The sequence below is a fragment of the Thermobia domestica genome, chromosome 8, assembly GCF_964235325.1.
Source record: "Thermobia domestica chromosome 8, izTheDome1.hap1.1, whole genome shotgun sequence".
In the NCBI taxonomy this organism is placed as follows: Eukaryota; Metazoa; Arthropoda; class Insecta; order Zygentoma; family Lepismatidae; genus Thermobia; species Thermobia domestica.
In genome coordinates, this window is record NC_137461.1 from 195205651 (window position 1) to 195227577 (window position 21927).

The following is a 21927-nucleotide window of genomic DNA, read 5'->3' on the forward strand; positions in this document are numbered from 1 at the left end:
TTCATCATCTTCCACATTGACCCTCCGCCGTGAAAACCACTTATGTCATTTCAACACGCTTGCACGTGATAAAGTTCCATTTCCATAAGCCTCGGTTAACATTTGGAATGTTTCCGTGGCTTATTTCTTAGGTATCACAAGAAACTTGATTTGCTGTTCGGTTTTTACATTAAACATTTTTCTGGCAGAATGCAGTTGCACGTGTTCACTCAATGTCGCAGTACTTCCAATTGGCGTCATCGGTTAAGTCGAAACTGACCGCATGGATAGAGGAGGTGTGTGGGATGACGCCACCAGTACAGTTGTTGCCAACTTCACTCTTTTTACAAGCTACGTACTTAGTCTCGTTTTCTTGTGTTACACCTCGTATATACGTTCTCAATGGAACGAAACAACAGATTGCAACTTTCAAAAACATATCTTGCTCGCTATTTATCATTTGGACGTTAGACGAGGGATCCTAATTATCATTTCTGCTTTCTGTGAACCTGAGCGTTATATTCAAGTGAACTGCCTTGTGATACTCTACTAATTGCGTAGTCATAATATTATCGAAAATATCAAATGAACACTAGCTTAAAAATAAAAGAGCCTCGGAAGAAATAATAGGGATGAAATGGCATTTCATGAGTTTCAAAGCTACACTACTTTGTTATAATTATATAACAAGTAGCTGTGAGTTGTCCCTAAACGTTAAAGTGTTAAAGTTTTATGCATAATAATAGCTTAGAATAATTACCTATCAGGTTTTAAGTTCGATCCATACACATCCAATTAACAACAGTGCGTATTCAAGTCTCAATAATCGTATATTTTTTCAACAAATCCCAAGTATAAGGGTAGATTGAAGTACCTTTCACAAACTATAAATGGAGATCGACAAAGTGTCCATGTCTTATGAAGGATATGTTAATTTATGCTTATACCCACTCATATATGGATATAATATCATAATGTAATAGAATATTACTTGTAATATATTTACTATCTATTATACCATAATACAATACTTATATTAGTCAAAAGGGTTCTTATAGTTTAATACCCTCCACGTTTAGATTTGTTAAAATCTTTACCCATTAATTGGGACAAGCAGGACTAATCAAATTTTCGTAACCATGTATCTGGGTGTTAGAATAATTTGTGTACGTCAACGTTTGCATATTTGGACAATTCCTTATTTAAGTGTAAGCCAACATACTTTCCGAATTTTCACAGGGTGGATTAATGTCTCCATGTCCTATAAAATATGATATAATAGACTCAAGTACTAAAACATATAACCATATGACGTGATAAAGATTAATCAGAGAAGATAAATCAAGTGAGTAATCTACAACATGGTTAACACATGGAAGATTGCATAATTTTGCAACTTTTACTACAAAAACAGATAAATAGCAGAGCACATTGATTTATAGAGTACATACGCGTGACTAATACTTTCTACATTTTCAGGAGAGTACAACAGTTAAATGGTACTTACTTTTCCTTATTTTTGCTTTGTAGGATGCTTGACTCAATCCCCACCCCAATAAGTTTGTGGTAGACAACATCGTGTTGATGGTGTTTTCCGGGGTACTCTAATTTCCTCTGCATTCTTATTTCACCAATACTTCCGTAATCATTCCCTTTACTTCACCTTTAATTGCACATTGACGTACTGCTGCGTCAAGACTTTAAACCTCAATAGCTCAGCCACTAATTAAGCAAGAAAGATAATTTTGTACTAATGTGTTCCTCAAGAACGAAGCTTTCCGCCGATATGTATTTTATGTATGCGGGGCGCACCATAAGGAAGGAGGAAGAAGTAAAGCTTTTGTTTTTTGCATCAAGTATTTTTGAGGGATTTTGCCCCTTGGGGTTGCACTTGTGAAAATTGGCACGTGAAGCAATGAAGTAGTCCTCTACTCAAATATTCTTTAGACTACCAAATAATCAGTAACTTACTGATGTGACCAAATATACTTTAATAACAGGAACGTTTAATTTAATAACATTAATTTGTGGGCAGTTAGGTTCACAATCCACTCTGATAATTGGCACTTCTCTTAGACTCGTGTAAGTTATGGCGACTAAAAGGACGAAAATTGCTCAATTATATATATATATATATATATATATATATATATATATATATATATATATATATATATATAAGGTAACACATAATGTTTCCAAATCTAAACATATACCGATTATATCCATGCAATTAGAAGGTTTATTTAATTCTTTCTTTTATGTTTGATGCAATACATAAATTTATAACAAAATTGCCAACTTGAGGCAAAGTTGCTAATGAAATAACCACTAATAATTATTTTCATCATACTGCCAAACTGCATGAATTTAATACACTTCACATATACGTATTATGTAAGTATTCTTATTTAAACATCTTTCTAGAGAAACAGATTTAGAAATTCAAATTTTTACTGACGTAGTACATAAATTTTCTTAAGTTTTCTATATTAAATTAAGAGTGTGGCATTCTATGGTAACTTTTGAAGAAATATGTAATACCGTATGGTATTTCGTATGAAATTTGTATATTTTATTTGGTTGACTATACTCTTATTTTGTGGAATTTAGAGTACTTATAATATTACTATTCTATCTATATTTGCATGATGTAAAACTTACTTAATCCTACCAGGGTGTATAAAAAAAAAACATGCATTTCGTATCTTGTATAAATCTTCATGCAATATGTCATCAACCTCCTATTCGCATTAAGACTCCCCACCTACACTCACCAAAGTAAATTACGACAGCTACTATGCACAATTATGTGCATATTACGAATGTGTGCGTAGCATAATGCAACACATAAGTACAACAAAACACAGGTGGAACTTTATCTAGATACCAAAACGAAAACATGCTAATTTTTGCATTTGCAACCGAAAGATCTGTAAGATAACAGTTTTATTCACTATTTCTTACCCAAGCAGAGGGATAGAAGAAGGGGACACCATTAATGTTGACGTTTATGAGAGGTAAACCTTAACACTTAAAACATATTGGGTAGTTGACAATTATATTGTGCATGGGTCTATGAATACATGTACACTAGTAACATTCTGCTACGCCATTGTCTCGAATTCTTTGCTTTCTTTCCATGTTTTTAACAAAGGGGAAGTGTAATAAAATATAATATAATATTATTTCTATCACCTTCAGTTGCAATAACTTTCCAACACAAACTTATGTGCTACGTGAAATACTTGTATTCTATTGAAACTGTAATAACAAGCAACTTGGATGCATATAAATGATGCTGATCATAACACTATGGAATTTTTCACTCAGACATATTTGAAAGAGACATCTATTCATGGTATTCCTGAAATAGTGAATGAAGGACGATCTATTTGGGCAAGGTTAGTATTCATAAGTTTAAACTAAAATGCACCAATTTATATAATAGCATATTATAGGGCAGCTAAAGGTAAATTATGTAGTTATTTTTTGCTTAGAACTAAAAGTAATTTTATCAAATCTATAAGGAAATAAAATACAAGTATGCATTTAATTTTAAACCTACTCATTAATTTTAAAGCTACGTAGGATATAAATTTACTTTAACTTATAGACGAAACGATATACAGTATTTATATATAGAGAACGGTAATTAGTTAACTAAAACTGATTTCATGTATGTTTTATCAAGCAAACTGAGTGCGTTGTTTATGAGATACTAAAAACTTCTGTAATAAATTCAGTTTTTAAATGAATAGTATTACTTAATTTAAAAACGTTCCTTGAAAATTATTTAATTTCGTTGAGAATGAATTACCTGTTTTACAGTAAAATGTGTGACATGTATAGTAATGAATACTTTAGTAAAAGAGCAATAACATTCTTAGATATATTTGAATATTTGTAACCATAAAATTTTTGCAAACATCATAAATCGAATCTCCAATGGACTTCTCCCAGTTACAAGATAATAGTGGGTTGAAAGTCAATCACGTGAACACAACATAGTTTCACTTCTCACCGGTTTTGTCACACTCACGCTTAGGTATTATTAATTAAGTAAAATCTTACTTTGAGAAAATAACTGTTGCAAATAGAATCACACAATCCATAAAGGTAATCAAAACGATATTGGTGGCATTTTCCCTAATTAAATTTCCGTCATGTATAATGTCTGCTTATATATGTTAAACGCATTAGAAAGAGTTAATAATCTTGTTTTCTTTTGAACATGATTATATATAATACGAACGTATTTGCAATTAACGGTTGGTATAAGCACAATTCAAATCACGTAATTTGTGGTTTTGCAAACAAAGGAATACTTGAAAATGAGAATGAATATAAATTTCTACATGTAGAAATTCATTTTCATTCTAATCGTCAAGTACTTCTAAAAAAAAGGGCACCTAAATATATAGGAGGTTTGGAACCATAACCCTAACAATAAAAGATTATGTATCACCAACCATTTGTTACTATAAAAAATAACTAATAAAAATAAATATTCTTTTTTAAAGTAATTTTTCTACCTTGTAACAATAAGAAACGCAAAAATAAAGAATAACAAACCAGTTAATAAAGTTGATATAACGTAATATTAATATATTATTAACGAAGAGTAGGATCAAATAATAACATGACAAAGGGTTTATATTGGAAAAAAGTAATGCTATTATATTATTATAAATACGAGTTTGAGTACTTTTAGATTTAGTTTGGTATCAAAAGTCATTAAAGCTTGAAGTCTTAATTTTTAAAAGTGTACTTCTTCATTATTCCAAAGTAATTTACATCATGCGTTCTAGTATTGTTGGTTAGCACATTAAGAAAAAATGAAATGAAATCTTTTAGTTTTACGTCCCACAGATATGCCGATTACGCTAAAGGAGACGGTGATGATGAGTAATGAATGAAATGGTGGAATAAAGGAAGTGGGATGAAACGGACGAACTCCGAGAAAACCACGCACATGGTATTTGTCCACCACAATGTTCACTTGATGAGGGCTGGGATCGAACCCGGAACCCCAAGCACAAGAGGTAAACGCGCTATCACTGAGCCACTGCAGCCATAACACATTAAGAGATTAATGTCAAACATCAGTACCGAGGCCACCTCAATCTTAAAAGGAACGAATAACTAAAAGATATAAAATAGTACCATTTGCAGATTGAAGAAAACAATTTAGCGTTTTGATCAATCATAAAGTGAAATAAAATTAAAATATTTGTATATTCTAAAGGGAACGCAAATTAAATTAGATATTAGGAGAAAAGTTTTAAACAAGCAATTTAATATAAACGATATAAGACCTCTAATAAAGCAAAGCACATAAGACCTAAGAATAAGTATTTTAAACAAGGTTTACTGTTTGAATTCTAATAGCAAAAGCGAGAACTTACTCACCAAAATAGCGTCTCTATTTAAATAATGCTGGATGAAAAAAGAATTAAGACTGTTGAACTAATAGACGACTTCTTCAAAATATAATTGTAACGCAATACAAGACTACTGTAAGCATTCACTCTTGTGATAAAATAAATAAGGGTAATTCATGGACAGTTTAAAAACCGAATATTCATAGCCACATAAGTTAGGAAATAAATTATTACTTATTGATAACTTGGAACTTTATAAAAGCATGTATGCTGAAACACTTTTCTACTGTATTATATCAGTGATATCTCCGTATTGTTTGCGTTTCATAAGTAGATTTTGTACAAATATAAGTATATTTTAATTAAGAAACAGCAACATAAATAACTTGTCGTTTGTTACTAGGAATTAAACACATTTATGATTTTGACGTTACAACAGCAAAAGGGTTTGAAATTAGTCAATATATCCTGCAGGTAATATGACTGGTCTTTATCCTGGAGATGAGAAACAAACTAGTTTTTTTTTAACACTAACCATTTTACTGTATACATTACTTGAGCACAAAACCTGTTTCAGTCTGTATTACTTAACATGTGTTTTTCAGAATATTTTGGTTGATTTGCGTAACGGCATGTATTTTGGCAACAGTGATGGTTATTCTGATATCATGGAGAAAGTATCAAGAGAGTCCAACTGTTATAACAATTGACAGAAATCGACAGGATTGGAATTTTAGGTACCCATCTGTTATACTTTGTAATAACCCAGTAACGAGCAGCAGGAAAGCGAAGAAACTTGTAAAAACGTAAGTAAATGTTATTGGAAATGCATTTTCTTTCATCTCTCCTTATTTTAAAGAAGAAGCAGAGAATGCAAAATTATTTATTAGCGTTTAATGACATATTCGATTAATGTATTCATGTTTTAATATAGATATGAATATCATATTCCTCGATAATTTACCATAGTGAGAGAACAATAAATTTTATATGTCTTAGACGTGTCCAGTTCCATAAATATGTCGAAGTTTTCTAATGAGTTCATCAAGTTCGGTAATCGAATGGGAAGCTCAAAAAGTTGACTTGGATTATATCTTTGATAATCCATAACCCAATATCCAAATGCTTGCTAACTAACTAATTCCTTTGCTTATCGAACGGAGGGTCAATACTATATTCACAAACACCTTCATTGACATTGACCTCTTGGCTACTACGTATAATTCCTATCTTGTATTCCCATTTCTTCGAATTTCATCTTAACACTGTAACCGTAATATAGCTCATGCAACGTGAACTGCAATACATGTTCTGTGAGAACGGCGCATAATTTCTATATATAAACCATATATTTTTACAACTTAACTGATAGAAGGCCACAGATATCTTTATGTTATTCCTTCTACAATTATGTCAAATGGTTAAACTTACTTTGTGAATGAACTTTTACAGTACATATTATTTTTAACTAACAAGTATATATTATAACTTTCAAATATTTGACAAAAGTATACACAAATGCAATAAAAATAATTACATATATGTTTTAAGAACTTTTGTTAATTACATTATCATTACGAAAAGGTACAAATGAAACCAAATATTGAACTTTCACTTTTTGTCTTCAACTACTTAGTCTCACTTTTTCGCATTGCACTGAAGTACGGTCTGTCACAAACATCCTTTGAGAACATTGCCAAAACAGTTTCATGATTTGATTTCAAAATTGATGTCAGAAATAGCAAACCTTCAACCACATTGACCTCAATACTGTCTGTTTCTCAGTAGGTTGATTTGTATGATAGGTCAGTCAAGATATTTCTTACTGTTGCAAACGTCACATTATTGCAAGATAATTGTGTGAACTGGGCCAAATATCAAGTTTCTAAGATTTTTATATCGTTATTATTTCTAATCCTTCTCTTGTGATTGGTGAATCCCTGTAATTCTCCCTTAAATTTGTTGTGTGTCGGGGTTTGAACACGACTGTTTCCAGCTTGCTCTTTGTGCATCATGGATATGGTGCACCATTCTCGTTTTTTCTCAATCGACCAAAAATATACACAGGAAGGTTACTATTATCAGTAAGTAGTCCAGTCTTCTCTGATATCTCACATTCCATCATCCTTTTCACTTTTATTTACACTATCACACATATAACTTGAGTCTTATTGTGCTTCCTTTTATGAAAGTACGTTATTCGGATTAGAATCGGAGTCATCCACAGGATTACTTATTTTACTGCCACAGTCATCTAACATCAACTATATATAAGCACCTCTGTCTATAGTAATCATACATAGTAAACATCTATAGTTAAATCTATTATTCGAATTGAAATCTGTTTACTTGTACTTGACTTTTCCATGATGTCTCCAGAGTAGCATATGTTACTAAAACTATAACAAACTGTACATTACTATAACAAAACTAGTAGAAACAACGTAATATGCGGTACGAAAACTCGGCGTGAAAGCTACATTCACCGTAATATCTGGTATCTGAGACGGGTCTAGGTCAAAACGCCCACACGATCGGTCATAACTCCCACACAAATGAACAAATCCCCCACACAAATGGACAAAACCCCCACACAATCGGACAAATCCCCCACACTCTGAAAATACCGTGATTGCACGTCTTTGTTGCGGGTCTTTTCGACGCCCACTTTGGTGTTTTTGTCATTACAAAACAGTGCAAGAAGAATAGTTTCAACATCGGTTTAAGTGAAATAAAAAATGTTATTAAAAAGTACAAGGGCAAGACATACAACCAGGATCATTTCAGAGTGTGGGAGATTTGACCGATTGTGTGGGAGTTTTGTCCATTTGTGTGGGGGTTTTGTCCATTTATGTGGGAATTGTGACCGTTGCTATGTGTGGCTGTTTTGTCAATTTGTGTGGGAGTTATGACCGTTGGAGGTTATGACCGATTACCAGTGTGGGGGTTTTGGCTGTGGGGGTTATGACCGTTCGTGTATTTGGGAGATTTGTCCATTTGTGTGGGGGTTATGACCGATCGTGTGGGCGTTTTGACATTTCTTGAGTGCGGGGGTTTTGGCTGTGGGGGTTATGACCGTTCGTGTGTTTGGGAGATTTGTCCATTTGTGTGGGGGTTATGACCGTTTGTGTGGGCGTTTTGACATTTCTTGAGTGTTGGGGTTTTGGCTGTGGGGGTTTTGACCGGTTCCCTCTGAGAGACAAGAAGTGATATGAAAAACAAACTGTAACAATCGAGTCGCCCACTCAAACTGAGCAACAACAATATAATTGTGAAGAGGGATGAAGAGGGAGAAGCTGTTGAGATATGGAAGAAGCTGGGTGAATCAGGGTACCACACGAGAAAAACAGCTATTGTTCAAGGTCTCACAGACCGGCATTACGGTTAAGGTGTTAATATTGTTTCCCAATTTTTTTTCATCTTACTATTTTTCTTGATTAGATTTCCAGTTAAAATTTGAAATGAGTTCATAATTTGTCCCAGTCTCACAACGTGGCCTGCCCACGTTATCACCCTAGAGTTTATGACTTTATCGTGTAAATTTTGCTGTTCCCCGTTCTGAAGTTCCCCTCATTAATTATTCCATTTGTCTTTCTGTTTCAATATTCATTTACGAGTGTATTCTCAAATACTTTCAGTCTGCATTCTGCCCTCAAAGCAAGTAACTATTTTCCTCAGGCATACAATGAAACATAGATAATTTCATTCTATATAGAAGTGTTTTACCGCATATGAATACTAAAAATTATTGCCTAACATCCTTTCAATGTTTGGGTTAGCTGAATTGAATTTTATTTGTCAAATAGCTATACTGTCCTCATTGTAATTATGTCAAAATATGTGAAGATGTTCAGAGAATAAGCTATGTTATTATAGAAAGAAGAAATAAAGAGTATAGAATAAAGTGCAATGTTCTTGAATATGAGTAGTGAACATTCATGTGAAAAGTTTTAAAGAAGAAATTTTAAATTTAAAGGCATTGATATACTAAGGATAATTAAGGCAAGAGCTTACCTTACCAGATTCTATGAGAAATAGAATAACAACTGGCGCAGTCGGTAATAATAATGTCAAGCTTTTGAAAAAAAGATGGCTTCTATTAATAATTTCGAGCCCTTTGATATAGAAACGGGTAGAATCCATATAGAAAGTTTAGAGCAGGTATTTTTATTATCAGCCTTACACGAAGATTGTAAGATTGCTATATTTTTATTAGCATTTGCTACTGCGGCATAATTGCTATTCTATTACTTCTAAAGCTACATCTACACGAAAGTGTAACATTTCGAGTACCATAGCGAAAGGAGAACAAACAGTGCAATAAATTCTCCGTAATGTCTATTGTATGGAACAAAATTATCATTTTCAACAACACAATACTATAAATATAACTAATACTGTCAGAATGTAAAATTGAAGTTACTGGTAACTAAAGTTGAACAAAAGAATATTAAAAATACAGAAAAAGTCGTTCAAACTTTAAAAATAACCCTGTAAGGTTACTAAGGTTTTCTATTAACCTGTAAGTAAAACTTTTGCCTTGCCAAATTTACAATAAACGATAATTCAGATTATCTTCCGAATGACATAGGTTTAGAAAAGAAAATTTGAAGTAGTTTGATGCTTTAAAAGCACAGATAAGTCTATATAATAAAACTGATTTTTCGGAAATAATTCTGAGATTTGAAGATCCTTTAAAATCACATATAACCTGAACCCCAGATTACCTATGCAATATCAAACTAAATAAGATACGTCATTTCGTTACAAGCTCATAATCAATTACTCATCGACTATTTTTCTTACAACACGTACACCTCAATATGATCCTAATACCGTCATTATTTCTTAATCTCCCGGATATTCATTACCAATAAACCATAAACCTTTCACCACAACTAGACTCTACTTTATAACCCTCATTAGCTTACAGTTCTCTAGAGAGAATGTATAGTGTAACGAAACCTTTTCTGAATGAATTCTCATCAAAACTCAAGAAACAAAATAGGGGACACGAAACCAAAAATATTAAGTTTAAACTTAAATGATTTGAATCTGTTACGGTTTTGCAAGAAAGGTTTCTAGACAGTAACGTTTGACAACGCTAAATAAAGCTAAGTTTTAATTTGTTGTCATTTATATGAGGTACTTCGTCATTTATATGAAATACTCAGTTGTCTCAGAAACGTAGGAGAAAAAACTTGACCATGACTCATTACTTTTAAAGTAATCATAGTATCTAATATTTCCGGAAGATTAGTTGGAAGATTGAGAAAAACAGAAATGATTTCGATTTTTCTAATATTGTCAAATCATGCCTCAACATATCTGACTATATTTGCTTATTATATCTAGGAAGCCTGTATCACTATCACGAAACATAAGCAGGAGACGATGTACTTGACCACTCGAAATAATTATACTCAAAACCACTGAGAATAATGTGTTCTTTTTAAAGTAACATTAAAGCCTATTATATATCATGAAATTATGAGTCACACTAGCAGGGAGCTGCCACAATGGTGAACAGCAGAAGTTAGGCAGTACGAAAATCTCCTTCGGGTATCTTCTTTGGCATCTGCCGTACACAAACTCTTCTACTTTTAGTGTTGAGTTTAAACAGCTCTCATTAAACTGTGATCGTAAAACAGGTTGTTCAAGACTCTGATTCAATTACGAAGTTTGTTGTGCCTCGTTAAAGTTAAGGATCTTTAGTATTAAATCTTCAGTATTAAATTATTCATCTTAAAGGAAGTTGGTTTCTGCTCACTATACATTTTTATGAAGTTTCACCTTGAGTTGTTTGTCGTTTTCACCTTAGACATTGTTGCTTTTGATAAGTCTAGCAATTACGCATGCTGGAAGTAACCACAAACGTACAATTTGTACTACTTGGAAATAACGGCAAACAAATAATCGGGAGAAGCGCCTCGACTGTCCACAATCTTCATTATTGCTGTGTATTGCGGGGTTTGTGGCTGGCTACTATTTTTTTTTTTTTTTGAAGAAAACTACATATCCTGTTTTTCCTTTTCAACAAAACAACTTTCGAAGTTTACTTATTTGTAATTTGAAAAGAATGTAGTAAACATCGCAATTTTTGTGGTCTTTAATTTACATCGTGACGAGTTTTCGTTTTTCTTCTAAAAAAATGTTTAATTCTGTAACATAGCCTGATGTAGGGATATCCAAACAATGTTGGTTTTACATCCGACTGTTTAATGTACATTTCAATACATGTGCACGTCTTAATGCAAGCTAGGAACCATGGTACATTTTAATATATTATTTTTAGCTTATAACATATGGTATTTCTCGAAATGAGGTACGATAATCTAACTTTTCATACGACATTCAACGCATATTTATTTCTATAACTTCTATTTAAAAAATATGATTTACGTATATACACATCATTTATTTGTTTAATATTTTGACTTATTTCATATTTTTATTTATCTATATTAAAAATAAGTAAAGCGCATCATTCCGCGGTATTAAAAATTTTATAAGGAATTGTGGGAAATCATAATTACAAAAAATTATCTATAAGGTTTTATTGCTCCGCAAAGTATTCTTTCACTAGATTTGCTTATTTTGAATTACTTCCATGTGTCGCCCACTTACCCGGTTAGATATTAATCATCTCCTGAAGGAAGTTAACCTAAAAAATAATAGTGAGCCTTATCTGGAAGACAAATTTTTATTGTCAGGAATTCCAGAAGATGTACGTGTGTGTGTGTGTGTGTGTGTGTGTGTGAATTGAGGAATTATATCTTTTTATGAGAATGTACGACGAAAATATTTTGAAATGTATGGAACAAAAGCTGTTGATGAAAGTAAAAGAAATGCCGGAAGCAGGGAATCGCCTTGAAAATAGAAGAAATATTATTACTATTCAAAATCGCCTGTGACAAACCTAATGCTCCAAACAAGCACACTGAATGTCAATGGCGTGAAAATAACGACCATTGAATCATGAGGTATTACATTTTCGTGAGAAGTACAAAAGCCATTTCTTTTACTTACTCTTCCTTTTTCAATTATTAGGAACATTGAATTTGCAGTGTGCGTAGAAAAAACAATGTGTCGTTCCATATCAATTCTGAGCGACAAAAGCACAATGTATAATATTAATAAACGTCTTATATTTCATAGAATTACATTTATTACGCATCCTGGAAATATCATATTTTGGATATTTGTAAAATATATTAATCAGCTGTAAGTACCAGGCAACCAATAAAGTTCATACAGTTTTTACACGTGCAGTAGTAATCATTTTTCGTGCGGTAGTAATCATTTCTGCAGCCAGGAGTACCTGCATGTCGCAGTTTCTGAAAGTTGAGTCATTGGCACGTCGGCTTACGTAAAAAAAAAAAAAAAAAAAAAAAAAAAAACAGGTTGCATTCGACAGTTCGAGATCAAGTATTCGCAGTGAACCATGTCCGTGTCGAACGCTGTAACAAGGGCTTGCATACTGTGAGATTTTGGAAAGTGTTAAAACCATAACCAAATAGGTGTACTCAGCACAATTGCAAAGAGTAGCCGAATACCTTGCAGAGAAAACTGCACTAGTGAATACGAAGATTGTTCTTGTCCACCAAGACAACGCTAGACATCACAGAGCAAAGATGACCCTGGAGGTGATTTCTTCTCTCGACTGGGAACTTCTGCTACATGCAATGTATTCACCAGACATTGTTCCATTAGACTACAATCTTTTTGTCTGTGGACAACCGTATGCGCAATTCCCAATTCAAAACTCGAGAAGAGATTGAAAACGCGGTGGCGGAGTGTTTTTTATTCCCAACACAAAGATTTCTTCAAAAGTGGCATCTACAGGCTTGTAAAACGTGGGAGAAAGTTAAAGAAGCGGATGGTGGATATTTTGCAGAATAAACATAAGGTAAACATTTATTGAACTTTTCTTTTTTGTACTGAAACCGAGCGAACTTTCTTGGTTACTTGGTAAATAAAATAAATAAAGTGATTTCGAGATCAAATTCGAAAACCTCAATCAAAATGTATTAAAATAGAAGACATTTCCCCGGGTAGATCGTATGTTCTTCAGGTATTTTCAAATACACGTCTTAATGTATGACATATCCAAATGTCAACTCACAATAATATTATAACATAAATTGGCTATTAACGGTTAACTTTCCAATTTCATATATTTCTCATAATACTCCACTTTTTAGAGGACAATATTTTGTAATACTGAATTGAACAATCAGGCCTCCAAATTTAAAGGAGAAAAGCAAAAGAGACGTCATCACAAATTTCTGATTACTATCAATTCTCTGTCATTATCCGCCCACTGTGTATCTGTTCATCCTGTTTTTAAGTTTTCTTTACGTATTCTGAGATTGCTGATAATGTCGGAGATTTTACACACACATGCTTTTCAATATTAAATGAATTTGACTACTGATTTCTTTTAACTGTAAAATAACCATACATGTTCTTGTGAAAGCGTATGCTCCATATGAATAATTAGTATTCATTATTGCTGTGATAAATATAGTTATCGATAATTCTGAGGTAGTCATGTATTGAGCGCTAATGACAATATAATAACAATAATAGTGTGTTTTTTGACGTTGTGTTTTTATTGACAATATAATAACAATAATACTGTTTTTATTGACGCTATTTAGAATTAAACCCTTTTCATGTCTTATTAAAAATATTCATATATTATTAATCACATTTGTTTTAGAGTTTCAAAATGAGTTTTGAAAAAAGTTTGCTTAAGAATTTAGGAAATAGTCTCCATATATGTTTTTTCTGCTGTGTATGTACGTTGAAGTATTTTTCTTTTACAAACAGTTAATAGAGAGGATGCATTTATTCATCTTATGCTTAGAATGTAATTTCATGTCTACTTACATTGACATATATTTTGAAATAAAAGAGAACAATTGATAAATACTGTTATTCGAACGAACATATTGTTATATTTGTAATAAAATTAATCTGACAGTAAATTCAATTATTTGTATTAATGAAGAACATTGTAATATTTAGCATTTTAATTCTAGGTGGTTCGGGAAACTCCCTAAAGAGGAAACTAAGATCTATGTTGACTATGTGTCATCTATTGGAAATTTGAACATTTCCAGTTTGAAAACATTCAAGAAATACAAAGATGTGAAACTTCCTTCTAACAATACACTCAATGAAATTAGGCTCATGGTTAGTACGTTTTACTTAAGTAGTTAGTTATAACATTAACATTTTAGTGGACCGTTATGAAATTACCATGCATATAGACTCCGGAACTATTTTACCAGTAATGATAATAAAATTAATAGATTTATTTTGTTCTGTTCTTTAGCAATATGTACAAGAGTTGAAACGAAAATTATTCGGATGGATATTATAAGTAAACAATATCCAAAATAATATGATGCACACATTCTTGTTCCCCCTATTAAAACCGGAAGTTTGCTAATATGCAAGCAAACTTTGAGTATCCATTTTGTAATTTTATAATAATGTTATGGGTAAAGTAAATGTATGTTTACATATATATGTGCATGTTTACAGGGATAGTACAGGAATAGTAAAATCAACTGGAATTATGCCCCTGTAAATACATTTACACTAACATAAAGAATGAAAGAAATCAACATTTCGGGTTATTCGGTTGTTAATGTTACCTTCCGAAACAACTGGGAATATGACAAAACGCAGGAACACATCCATCATTCTTTTAAGGGGCTTGAGTTTTGAGTTATATAAGGTCCACTCCTGACACCCCTAAATAGGTGTGCGAGCGATCGTTTTTTTTTTTAAAAAAATATCATATTCTCAGTTGTTTCGAATATACACGGGGCGGCAACGGATTTTATGGACACAAAACGTGAACCTCCGTCGTTTTGGATGGGGTCAAGATAGAGACTTGAAACTTTCGGGGAAGTATTTCTCTTGTCCAGGCCTTTCCAACGATATATTACTCGACCCCCTTTTCCATTTGAAACTTTCAAGTTAACCCCACGTACCACTATACGGGGGTGTCTGGGGTGCACCTTTCATAGCTCAGGATTGAAGATCCCTAAAATAATGATGGACGTACTTTTCCGTTTTCTCATATTCTTAGTCGATTCGAAGATACACGGGGTGGCAACGGACTTTAAGGACACATTGTATATTAAACGTTTATGGATAAAAGCGTAGCAGGTTAAATCGGATTTGTATTTTCCGTATTTTTTCAAAGACTCTCTACGCAATTTAACTCTACTAATGGATTACGGAATGTTACTATTAGAGCAGGTGAACACAGGATTGCCAAATCGAAGACAAGATAGTTTTATCTTCTCAATTAGAATTATAAGTTGAGAAAATAGACTCTAAATCTTTTTTCACTACAGTTGTTTCAAACAACGATTTGTATCAATTGTTAGAAATGCAATACTTATGAACAATTTAGTTGTTTGAGTTGGAGTTTAGCTGCTTCACCATAAGTTAACTGATATAATTATGAGATATGTACGTTATGTCACAAATCCTTATTAATTTCGTACGATCGTTTGACTTCTAACTATAAATATGACCTCTCTTCGGACACTTTCGTAAATTAGTAATTGTGACAATTGATTCCTTGTATTTAATAACCTACGATTTTTTTGATTACGTTACCGAAACATATGTCAGGTAACTTGGAAACAAGCATAACAGTACGTTATATTATTTTGTATAACAGAGTCAACAAACTACTGTATGATAACTCTGTTTCAATTCTATAGAACACTCATTGGCTTATTATCTTTTTCATATACTACAGTTTCTTCATTCGTGCGTTTCTCGTTACACTCGGATATGAGATGTTTTACTTATTCTCTTAGAACCGTAATTTACATTAATATAATGTTATAACGGAACAGGTAAGATATTGTGTTACACAACTGAAGCTCAAAATTATTATAAGGTAATATCGTGTTCTGTTCTGAAAAGTCATCGGTAGTGAATATTATATGCCTGTAGCTATCTAAGTATCAATCGATTGTTTAAGAACCACCTCAACAGAAAGTAACGTAAGATTTTTCATGTCATTATATCATTTACTTTTAGCGCACTATAACATAAATACTGTATTATTCCATATGTAATTAAAGTATCAATTTTTAACGTGGTATTTTGTTTATTAATGCATATTTACGTCTATTATTACCTTCTAAAATGGAACAAAATAGCATATACCTCCTACATTTACTTTATCATAACATTGATTATTAAGAACAAATCAAACCACATCAACTAACATTATTTGATTTCAAACAAACTCAATGTGATAAGTATGTTCCGTCTTGTAACCTAAAGCATGTTAGCACGTTAGCTAGTTTTCATCACACTTTTCTATCATCAAATATATTACAAACACACAAACAAGCAAACCGCGTATTTGCATAGTGTTACCTCAAAAATTAAATATTGATAGAAGTAATCCGATTTTCCATTTACGGTGAGTTTTTTTCTAATCTTGGAATGATTTCCGTGTAAAGAAGGGATCTGTGTGCAATGTGTTGTTTCCATGCCACGGTTACGTTGAAAGTTACAATACTCTAGGAAACACAGCAAACCTCCATACCATTCACAAACAATTGTAACATACTCTTTCGCGAATGGCAACTAAGCACTTCAAACACCCGCTAAATAGCAATGACCTCACTTGATGGGCTCGTTGAAAACTAACGTCATCTACACAACATAACCAATAAGACTTATATTTAATTAAAACGTTCAAGTGAGTGCTAGAAGAAAATATTTTAAAGGCCAACCAACTGCATTGGCAGGAAGTGTTCCGAGTTAGAACAAACGTACTCTAATAGCAGTTATACACCAAAAAACATACTTGTAAGTGATTTATCACTTACGACGAAACATCAGCTTAACGAAACCCAAACTACTTAAAAATTCATTTACGTGGCTATAATAGACACACAAGCATTTAATCAGAAGCAAATTGATATATGAACTGAACTAGAAATCTATACCAACAAAACAAGTAGGTCTACATATATTGCAGCACTAATAGGGATATTGAGAAAATAGAGAAAAATTTCCTAGCTACAGGACTCATTAGCAAAGCCCGGATCTTGTTGACCTAAAAATTTTTAAAAAGTGACCTATAAAATGACACTAAAATTCCTGTAAAATGACTCTAAAAATAATAAAAAATGACCTTAAAACTTAGGTTTTCTCAAACTTTTATTTCGTTAAACATTGACACTTTTTAATATCCATTGGATTTTTAATTAACATTTCTCACTCATATTCAAAAAGTTTTGTTTCAGTTAGTTGCAGTCCATTGATAATTTATTTCTATTGATCAGTCCATTGAACGGAATTATAAGTATTGAAAGCGTAAATTCACTCTCGAGTTGAAACTAGGAAGCACTCTTAAACAATAAAAGTTAGCAAGCAGGGGCGGATCCAGGATATGATCAAGGGAGGGGCTAAACCATATTTTGTCGTTTTATCCAGTGTAAAGCAGGATTGAAGTCCATTTTATCCAGTGAATACCTGAGCGTCAAGGGGAAGGGCTAAAGCCCCTATAGCCCCCCTTGGATCTGCCACTGTTAGCAAGTGTAGACTACATGAAAATAATAGATAAAAACCTGTTTAAAACCCTTGTACGCCTTCTAATCGTTTTTAGTTAATCAGTGATCCCATTCTTTGTGGTCAAGAACCCAAAACTATCTGTTTGGCCACCTACCAACCCTCACCTTTCGTTAACCAGCTACAGTTTAGTTATCATTAGCTTGTTAAGAATGCAGTTTTTCCACTCCAATAGTCAGGAAGTAAGAAAAGAGATTGTTCAACTTCGTCTTTTCCACATCCGTAAACCGTGTTCTTTTAAAGATTTCCTTATGTAGAAAAAAGGAATAAAAAGACCATAAGTGACCTAAAAGTTACCTTAAAATATTAAAAAATGACCTGAAATTTCAAAACGGCAAAAAGTGGCCAAAAGTTGACCCTAAAAAACTATATTTTTTGAACTTAGAGTTGATCGATAACGCTCTTATTTGAACTTGCCTTGTCCTATGCGTAGCAGAAAAAAGTTGACTTGTCAACAAGATCCGGGCCCTGCTCATTAGTATAACTATTCACCTAAGCTGAAAAATTTCTTGTGACGATAAAATCATTAGACCTCATAATTATAAAGCTTTACATTGCAACAAAAATCTCATTTCTAACAAGCTCAAACACATATAATTAAATTTCTTATAAACAGAGGAAAATCATATTCACAAAGAAATTAAATGTCGACTAAAAGCAGGGAATTCGTGTTACTATTCGGTTCAAAATCTCTTGTTGTCGCGAATTCTGTCGAAGAATTTGAAGATTAAAATTTACAAAACTATAATCATGTCTGTTGTTCCGCATGTTTGCGAAACATGGTCGTTTACTCTGAGGAAAGAACATACACTGAAAATATTTGAGAACAAGATCCTGAGACGAATATTCGGAACCAAGAGGAACGGGAATGGGGAATGGCTTAAACTTCATAACGAGTAACTACATAATTTATACGGTTTACCCAACATTGTTAGGGTCATCAAGTCTAGGAGGCTTAGGTGGGCAGGTCATGTAGCTAGAATGGAAGAAAGTAGAAACGCTTTGAAAGTCTTCACTGAAAGACCAATCACAAAACGACCATTAGGAAGACCTAGGCGTAGATGGGAGGACTTAATAAAGATGGATCTCGCAGAGATTGGAATACAAAGTAGAAACTGGATGCAGTTAACTAAGGATAGAAGTCAGTGGAAAGCTTTTGTGAACGCGTCATTGAATCGCCGGGTTCCATAGGTCATAGAGTTAGTTAGTTAGTTAGTTAGTATAATAGTATTCTCTAAATATTTTATGCATATATAAGGAAGAACGATCACGCAGACACAAATCTTACCAAAAAAAAAAAAAAAAACATTATTCAAATTTAAGGACTTCAAATTTACTTTGTAATATTTCTAAGTAAATTTACTTTTGTATTTAAGTATTGTTATGTATAAATTTGCATTTCAATTCTAATGTAGGTAAAGGATGATGTGAAAGTTCCAATATTAGATGCAGCTCGTATGAAACCTTTTGAGAAATATCCGATGAGAACTGAATACGGTTTATGTTTAGCTGCCAATTCTGAACTTATTGATATAGAAAGGTGTGTATAATTATTTATATATAACAACTGTTCCTAGTATATTTATTAGTTCCATTCGGAAGCATACTGAAGCGTATCATTTTATTTCAGTGATATGTTTGTATGTGTGTGTGTGTGAGAGAGAGGGAGAGATTGAGAGAGTACACTTTACTTTAGATATTTAAAAATATGAATGAAATTTGGTAAGCAAGTAGCCCATCATTTTAGAAATACGTAAATAAAATTGTGTTTGGTTGTCAAGCTTTGCAAATTGCATGCTGGGTTCAACGGATTTGAACTACATTCAGTGAGTAATATTTCATCACCCACACCATAAAATTATTTTATTTTCTGCCCAAGCTCGGACAATAACAGTTTTGGTGTATATAAACACTTCCTTTCACACATTTTTGTATCTACATGAAATTTTGTTGGAAAGTAGCCTAATTTGTGAGGAATGAACATCACTTTTTCGGTGGTCGTGTTCGTCAGTGAGGAGCATGATTTGGTTAAATAGTATGTCCACTGGCCTTGCACGCCGAGAGATTCTGAGTTCAATGGTGATTGTCGTTAGGACGTTAAGCATCTAATTTTGAAAGTTAAATGCTGAATTGGTTAACCATACACTTATCTTAGAGGAGTACGTTTTCTTAGGTACTCATCAAAGAATAAGGTGCTCATGTATAGAGTCTGACACTTATAGGTTAAAAGTGCATTTTATAGCATGGGTGGTGTAGGAGTAGCCTGCTCAAATAATGCGAACCAACCTCATTGTCCCCTACCTGATACTTGATAACAATAATAAAGAGTAAGGAACTCGCTTGTGTGTTAATGAACACACAACTTACAGGACAAATTAACGTCTAAGCATTGCATTGCATTTGAATTTCGGCACGTTCCCACAAATCAATACATAGATTCAAAGGATCAACGGTGTAAAAAAGAAATCTTTGAGTTTAACGTCCGACATTATGCGCTTCAGGCCAAAGGAAACGAGAAGAACGGAATAGTCAACTGGTCTTGAAAACCTATGCAAGAGAGTAAGGCACTCTTTGTAAATCGTGAAAGAAGCGAAGAGAAGCAAATGACAATAACCGCGTATCTTAGAGGATAATAGGTACAAGGCAGATCCTCCCCTACCCATAGAACTACAGCACTACATTTCTGATCCTCGAGAGCCACGAAACAGAGGTATCTTCCATAAATATAATAAGCACCACTCATACCGGACGAATAAGGCCAAGAACAGTTCTGTTCATTTCGGTACTGTATTCATTAAAGGGAACAAGCTAGTAGCCTCAAACTTTAAAAGGTACATATTTATGACTAACAAATATTCTAAAGGTTGAAAATTAATCGAAAAAGTTGTAACGCGTGTTAAAGTATTTAGAGAAAATTTAAATTTCCCAACACGTCAGTCTTCGGCAGGGCGTAACTATTAAGCACATCACCACATTTAATAACGTTTAAGTACGTCGTTTTCTTGGATACTAATATGGGAATTCATATTGAATAATAATCAACAAATATTTCAACCAATTTCCGAAAAATAATCTGAGAAATTCAAATACCTGCAAAGCAATTCTAAGACATTCAATCTTATAACAACGGAAAGTCATTTGATCATTACTTACAAGTAAAATGTTCAAATAGATTAATCGAGTTATGGGATGAGACATAGTGCGCCTGATAGAGGATGTGCAAATATGTATATGGGAAAAGTTATAGCGGCTGAGCACCATAAGAAACGGATGGGGAGGAGATCAAAGTTCGTGAGAGAAGGGATAGATTATGTTATTGAAAAACATCAAATAAACTGTTGAATCGTAAAAGTAGTGAAAGACAATGCAAACGAAAGAAAGATTGACAATATAGTTTCACATATTGATAAAAGAAGAAACAGCAGCGTAGATTGTGAACCTCCGACGCATCTTGAAATCCACCACTTTGAAATCTGTGACTTTTTGAAATGGAAAATTAGTCATGTGATGTATCAATTAGGGCCAGCATGTTCTCAGAAAGCGAATTATTAACTTTAATAATCATTATCTTTTCTTATTTGGAAGATTTAGGATCAACTTTATAGTTATTTACGAAAATCTAGGAGACAGACACCCATACGTTGAAAGTTTGGATTATTCAACAAAAACACATGTCTCCAATCCAAGAAGTCTAACAGTGAAATTTGATATCCAAGTTTATATTATTACATTACTGTTATTATTATTATTATTATTATTATTATTATTATTATTATTATTATTATTATTATTATTATCAAATTTCACTGTTGAGTATCAAATTTAACTTTTCTTTGGCTTGCGGATATGTTTAGCTTTCACGTGTTTAAAATAATCCAAACTTTCAACGTATGGGTGTCAGTTTCCTAGATTTTCGTAAACAACTATAAAGATGATC

At 32.8% G+C, this 21927-nt stretch overlaps 1 protein-coding gene across 1 annotated transcript; it reads left to right on the forward strand.

Annotated features, from left to right (window-relative positions):
- Window positions 1-3294: 3294 nt before the first annotated feature.
- LOC145692411 (uncharacterized) lies at window positions 3295-19540 on the forward strand. Its single transcript, XM_081767717.1, has 4 exons — window positions 3295-3383; window positions 5969-6169; window positions 14411-14564; window positions 19406-19540. Exons 1-4 carry the CDS (start codon window positions 3295-3297, stop codon window positions 19538-19540), a joined length of 579 nt encoding a protein of 192 aa, XP_081623843.1.
- Window positions 19541-21927: the final 2387 nt, after the last annotated feature.

Coding starts and splice junctions, on each gene's coding strand:
- LOC145692411 (XM_081767717.1), top strand. CDS start 3,295: ATGGAATTTTTCACTCAGACATATTTGAAAGAGACATCTATTCATGGT. Junction 3,384..5,968: donor GGACGATCTATTTGGGCAAG/GTTAGTATTCAT, acceptor TGTGTTTTTCAG/AATATTTTGGTTGATTTGCG. Junction 14,565..19,405: donor TCAATGAAATTAGGCTCATG/GTTAGTACGTTT, acceptor ATTCTAATGTAG/GTAAAGGATGATGTGAAAGT.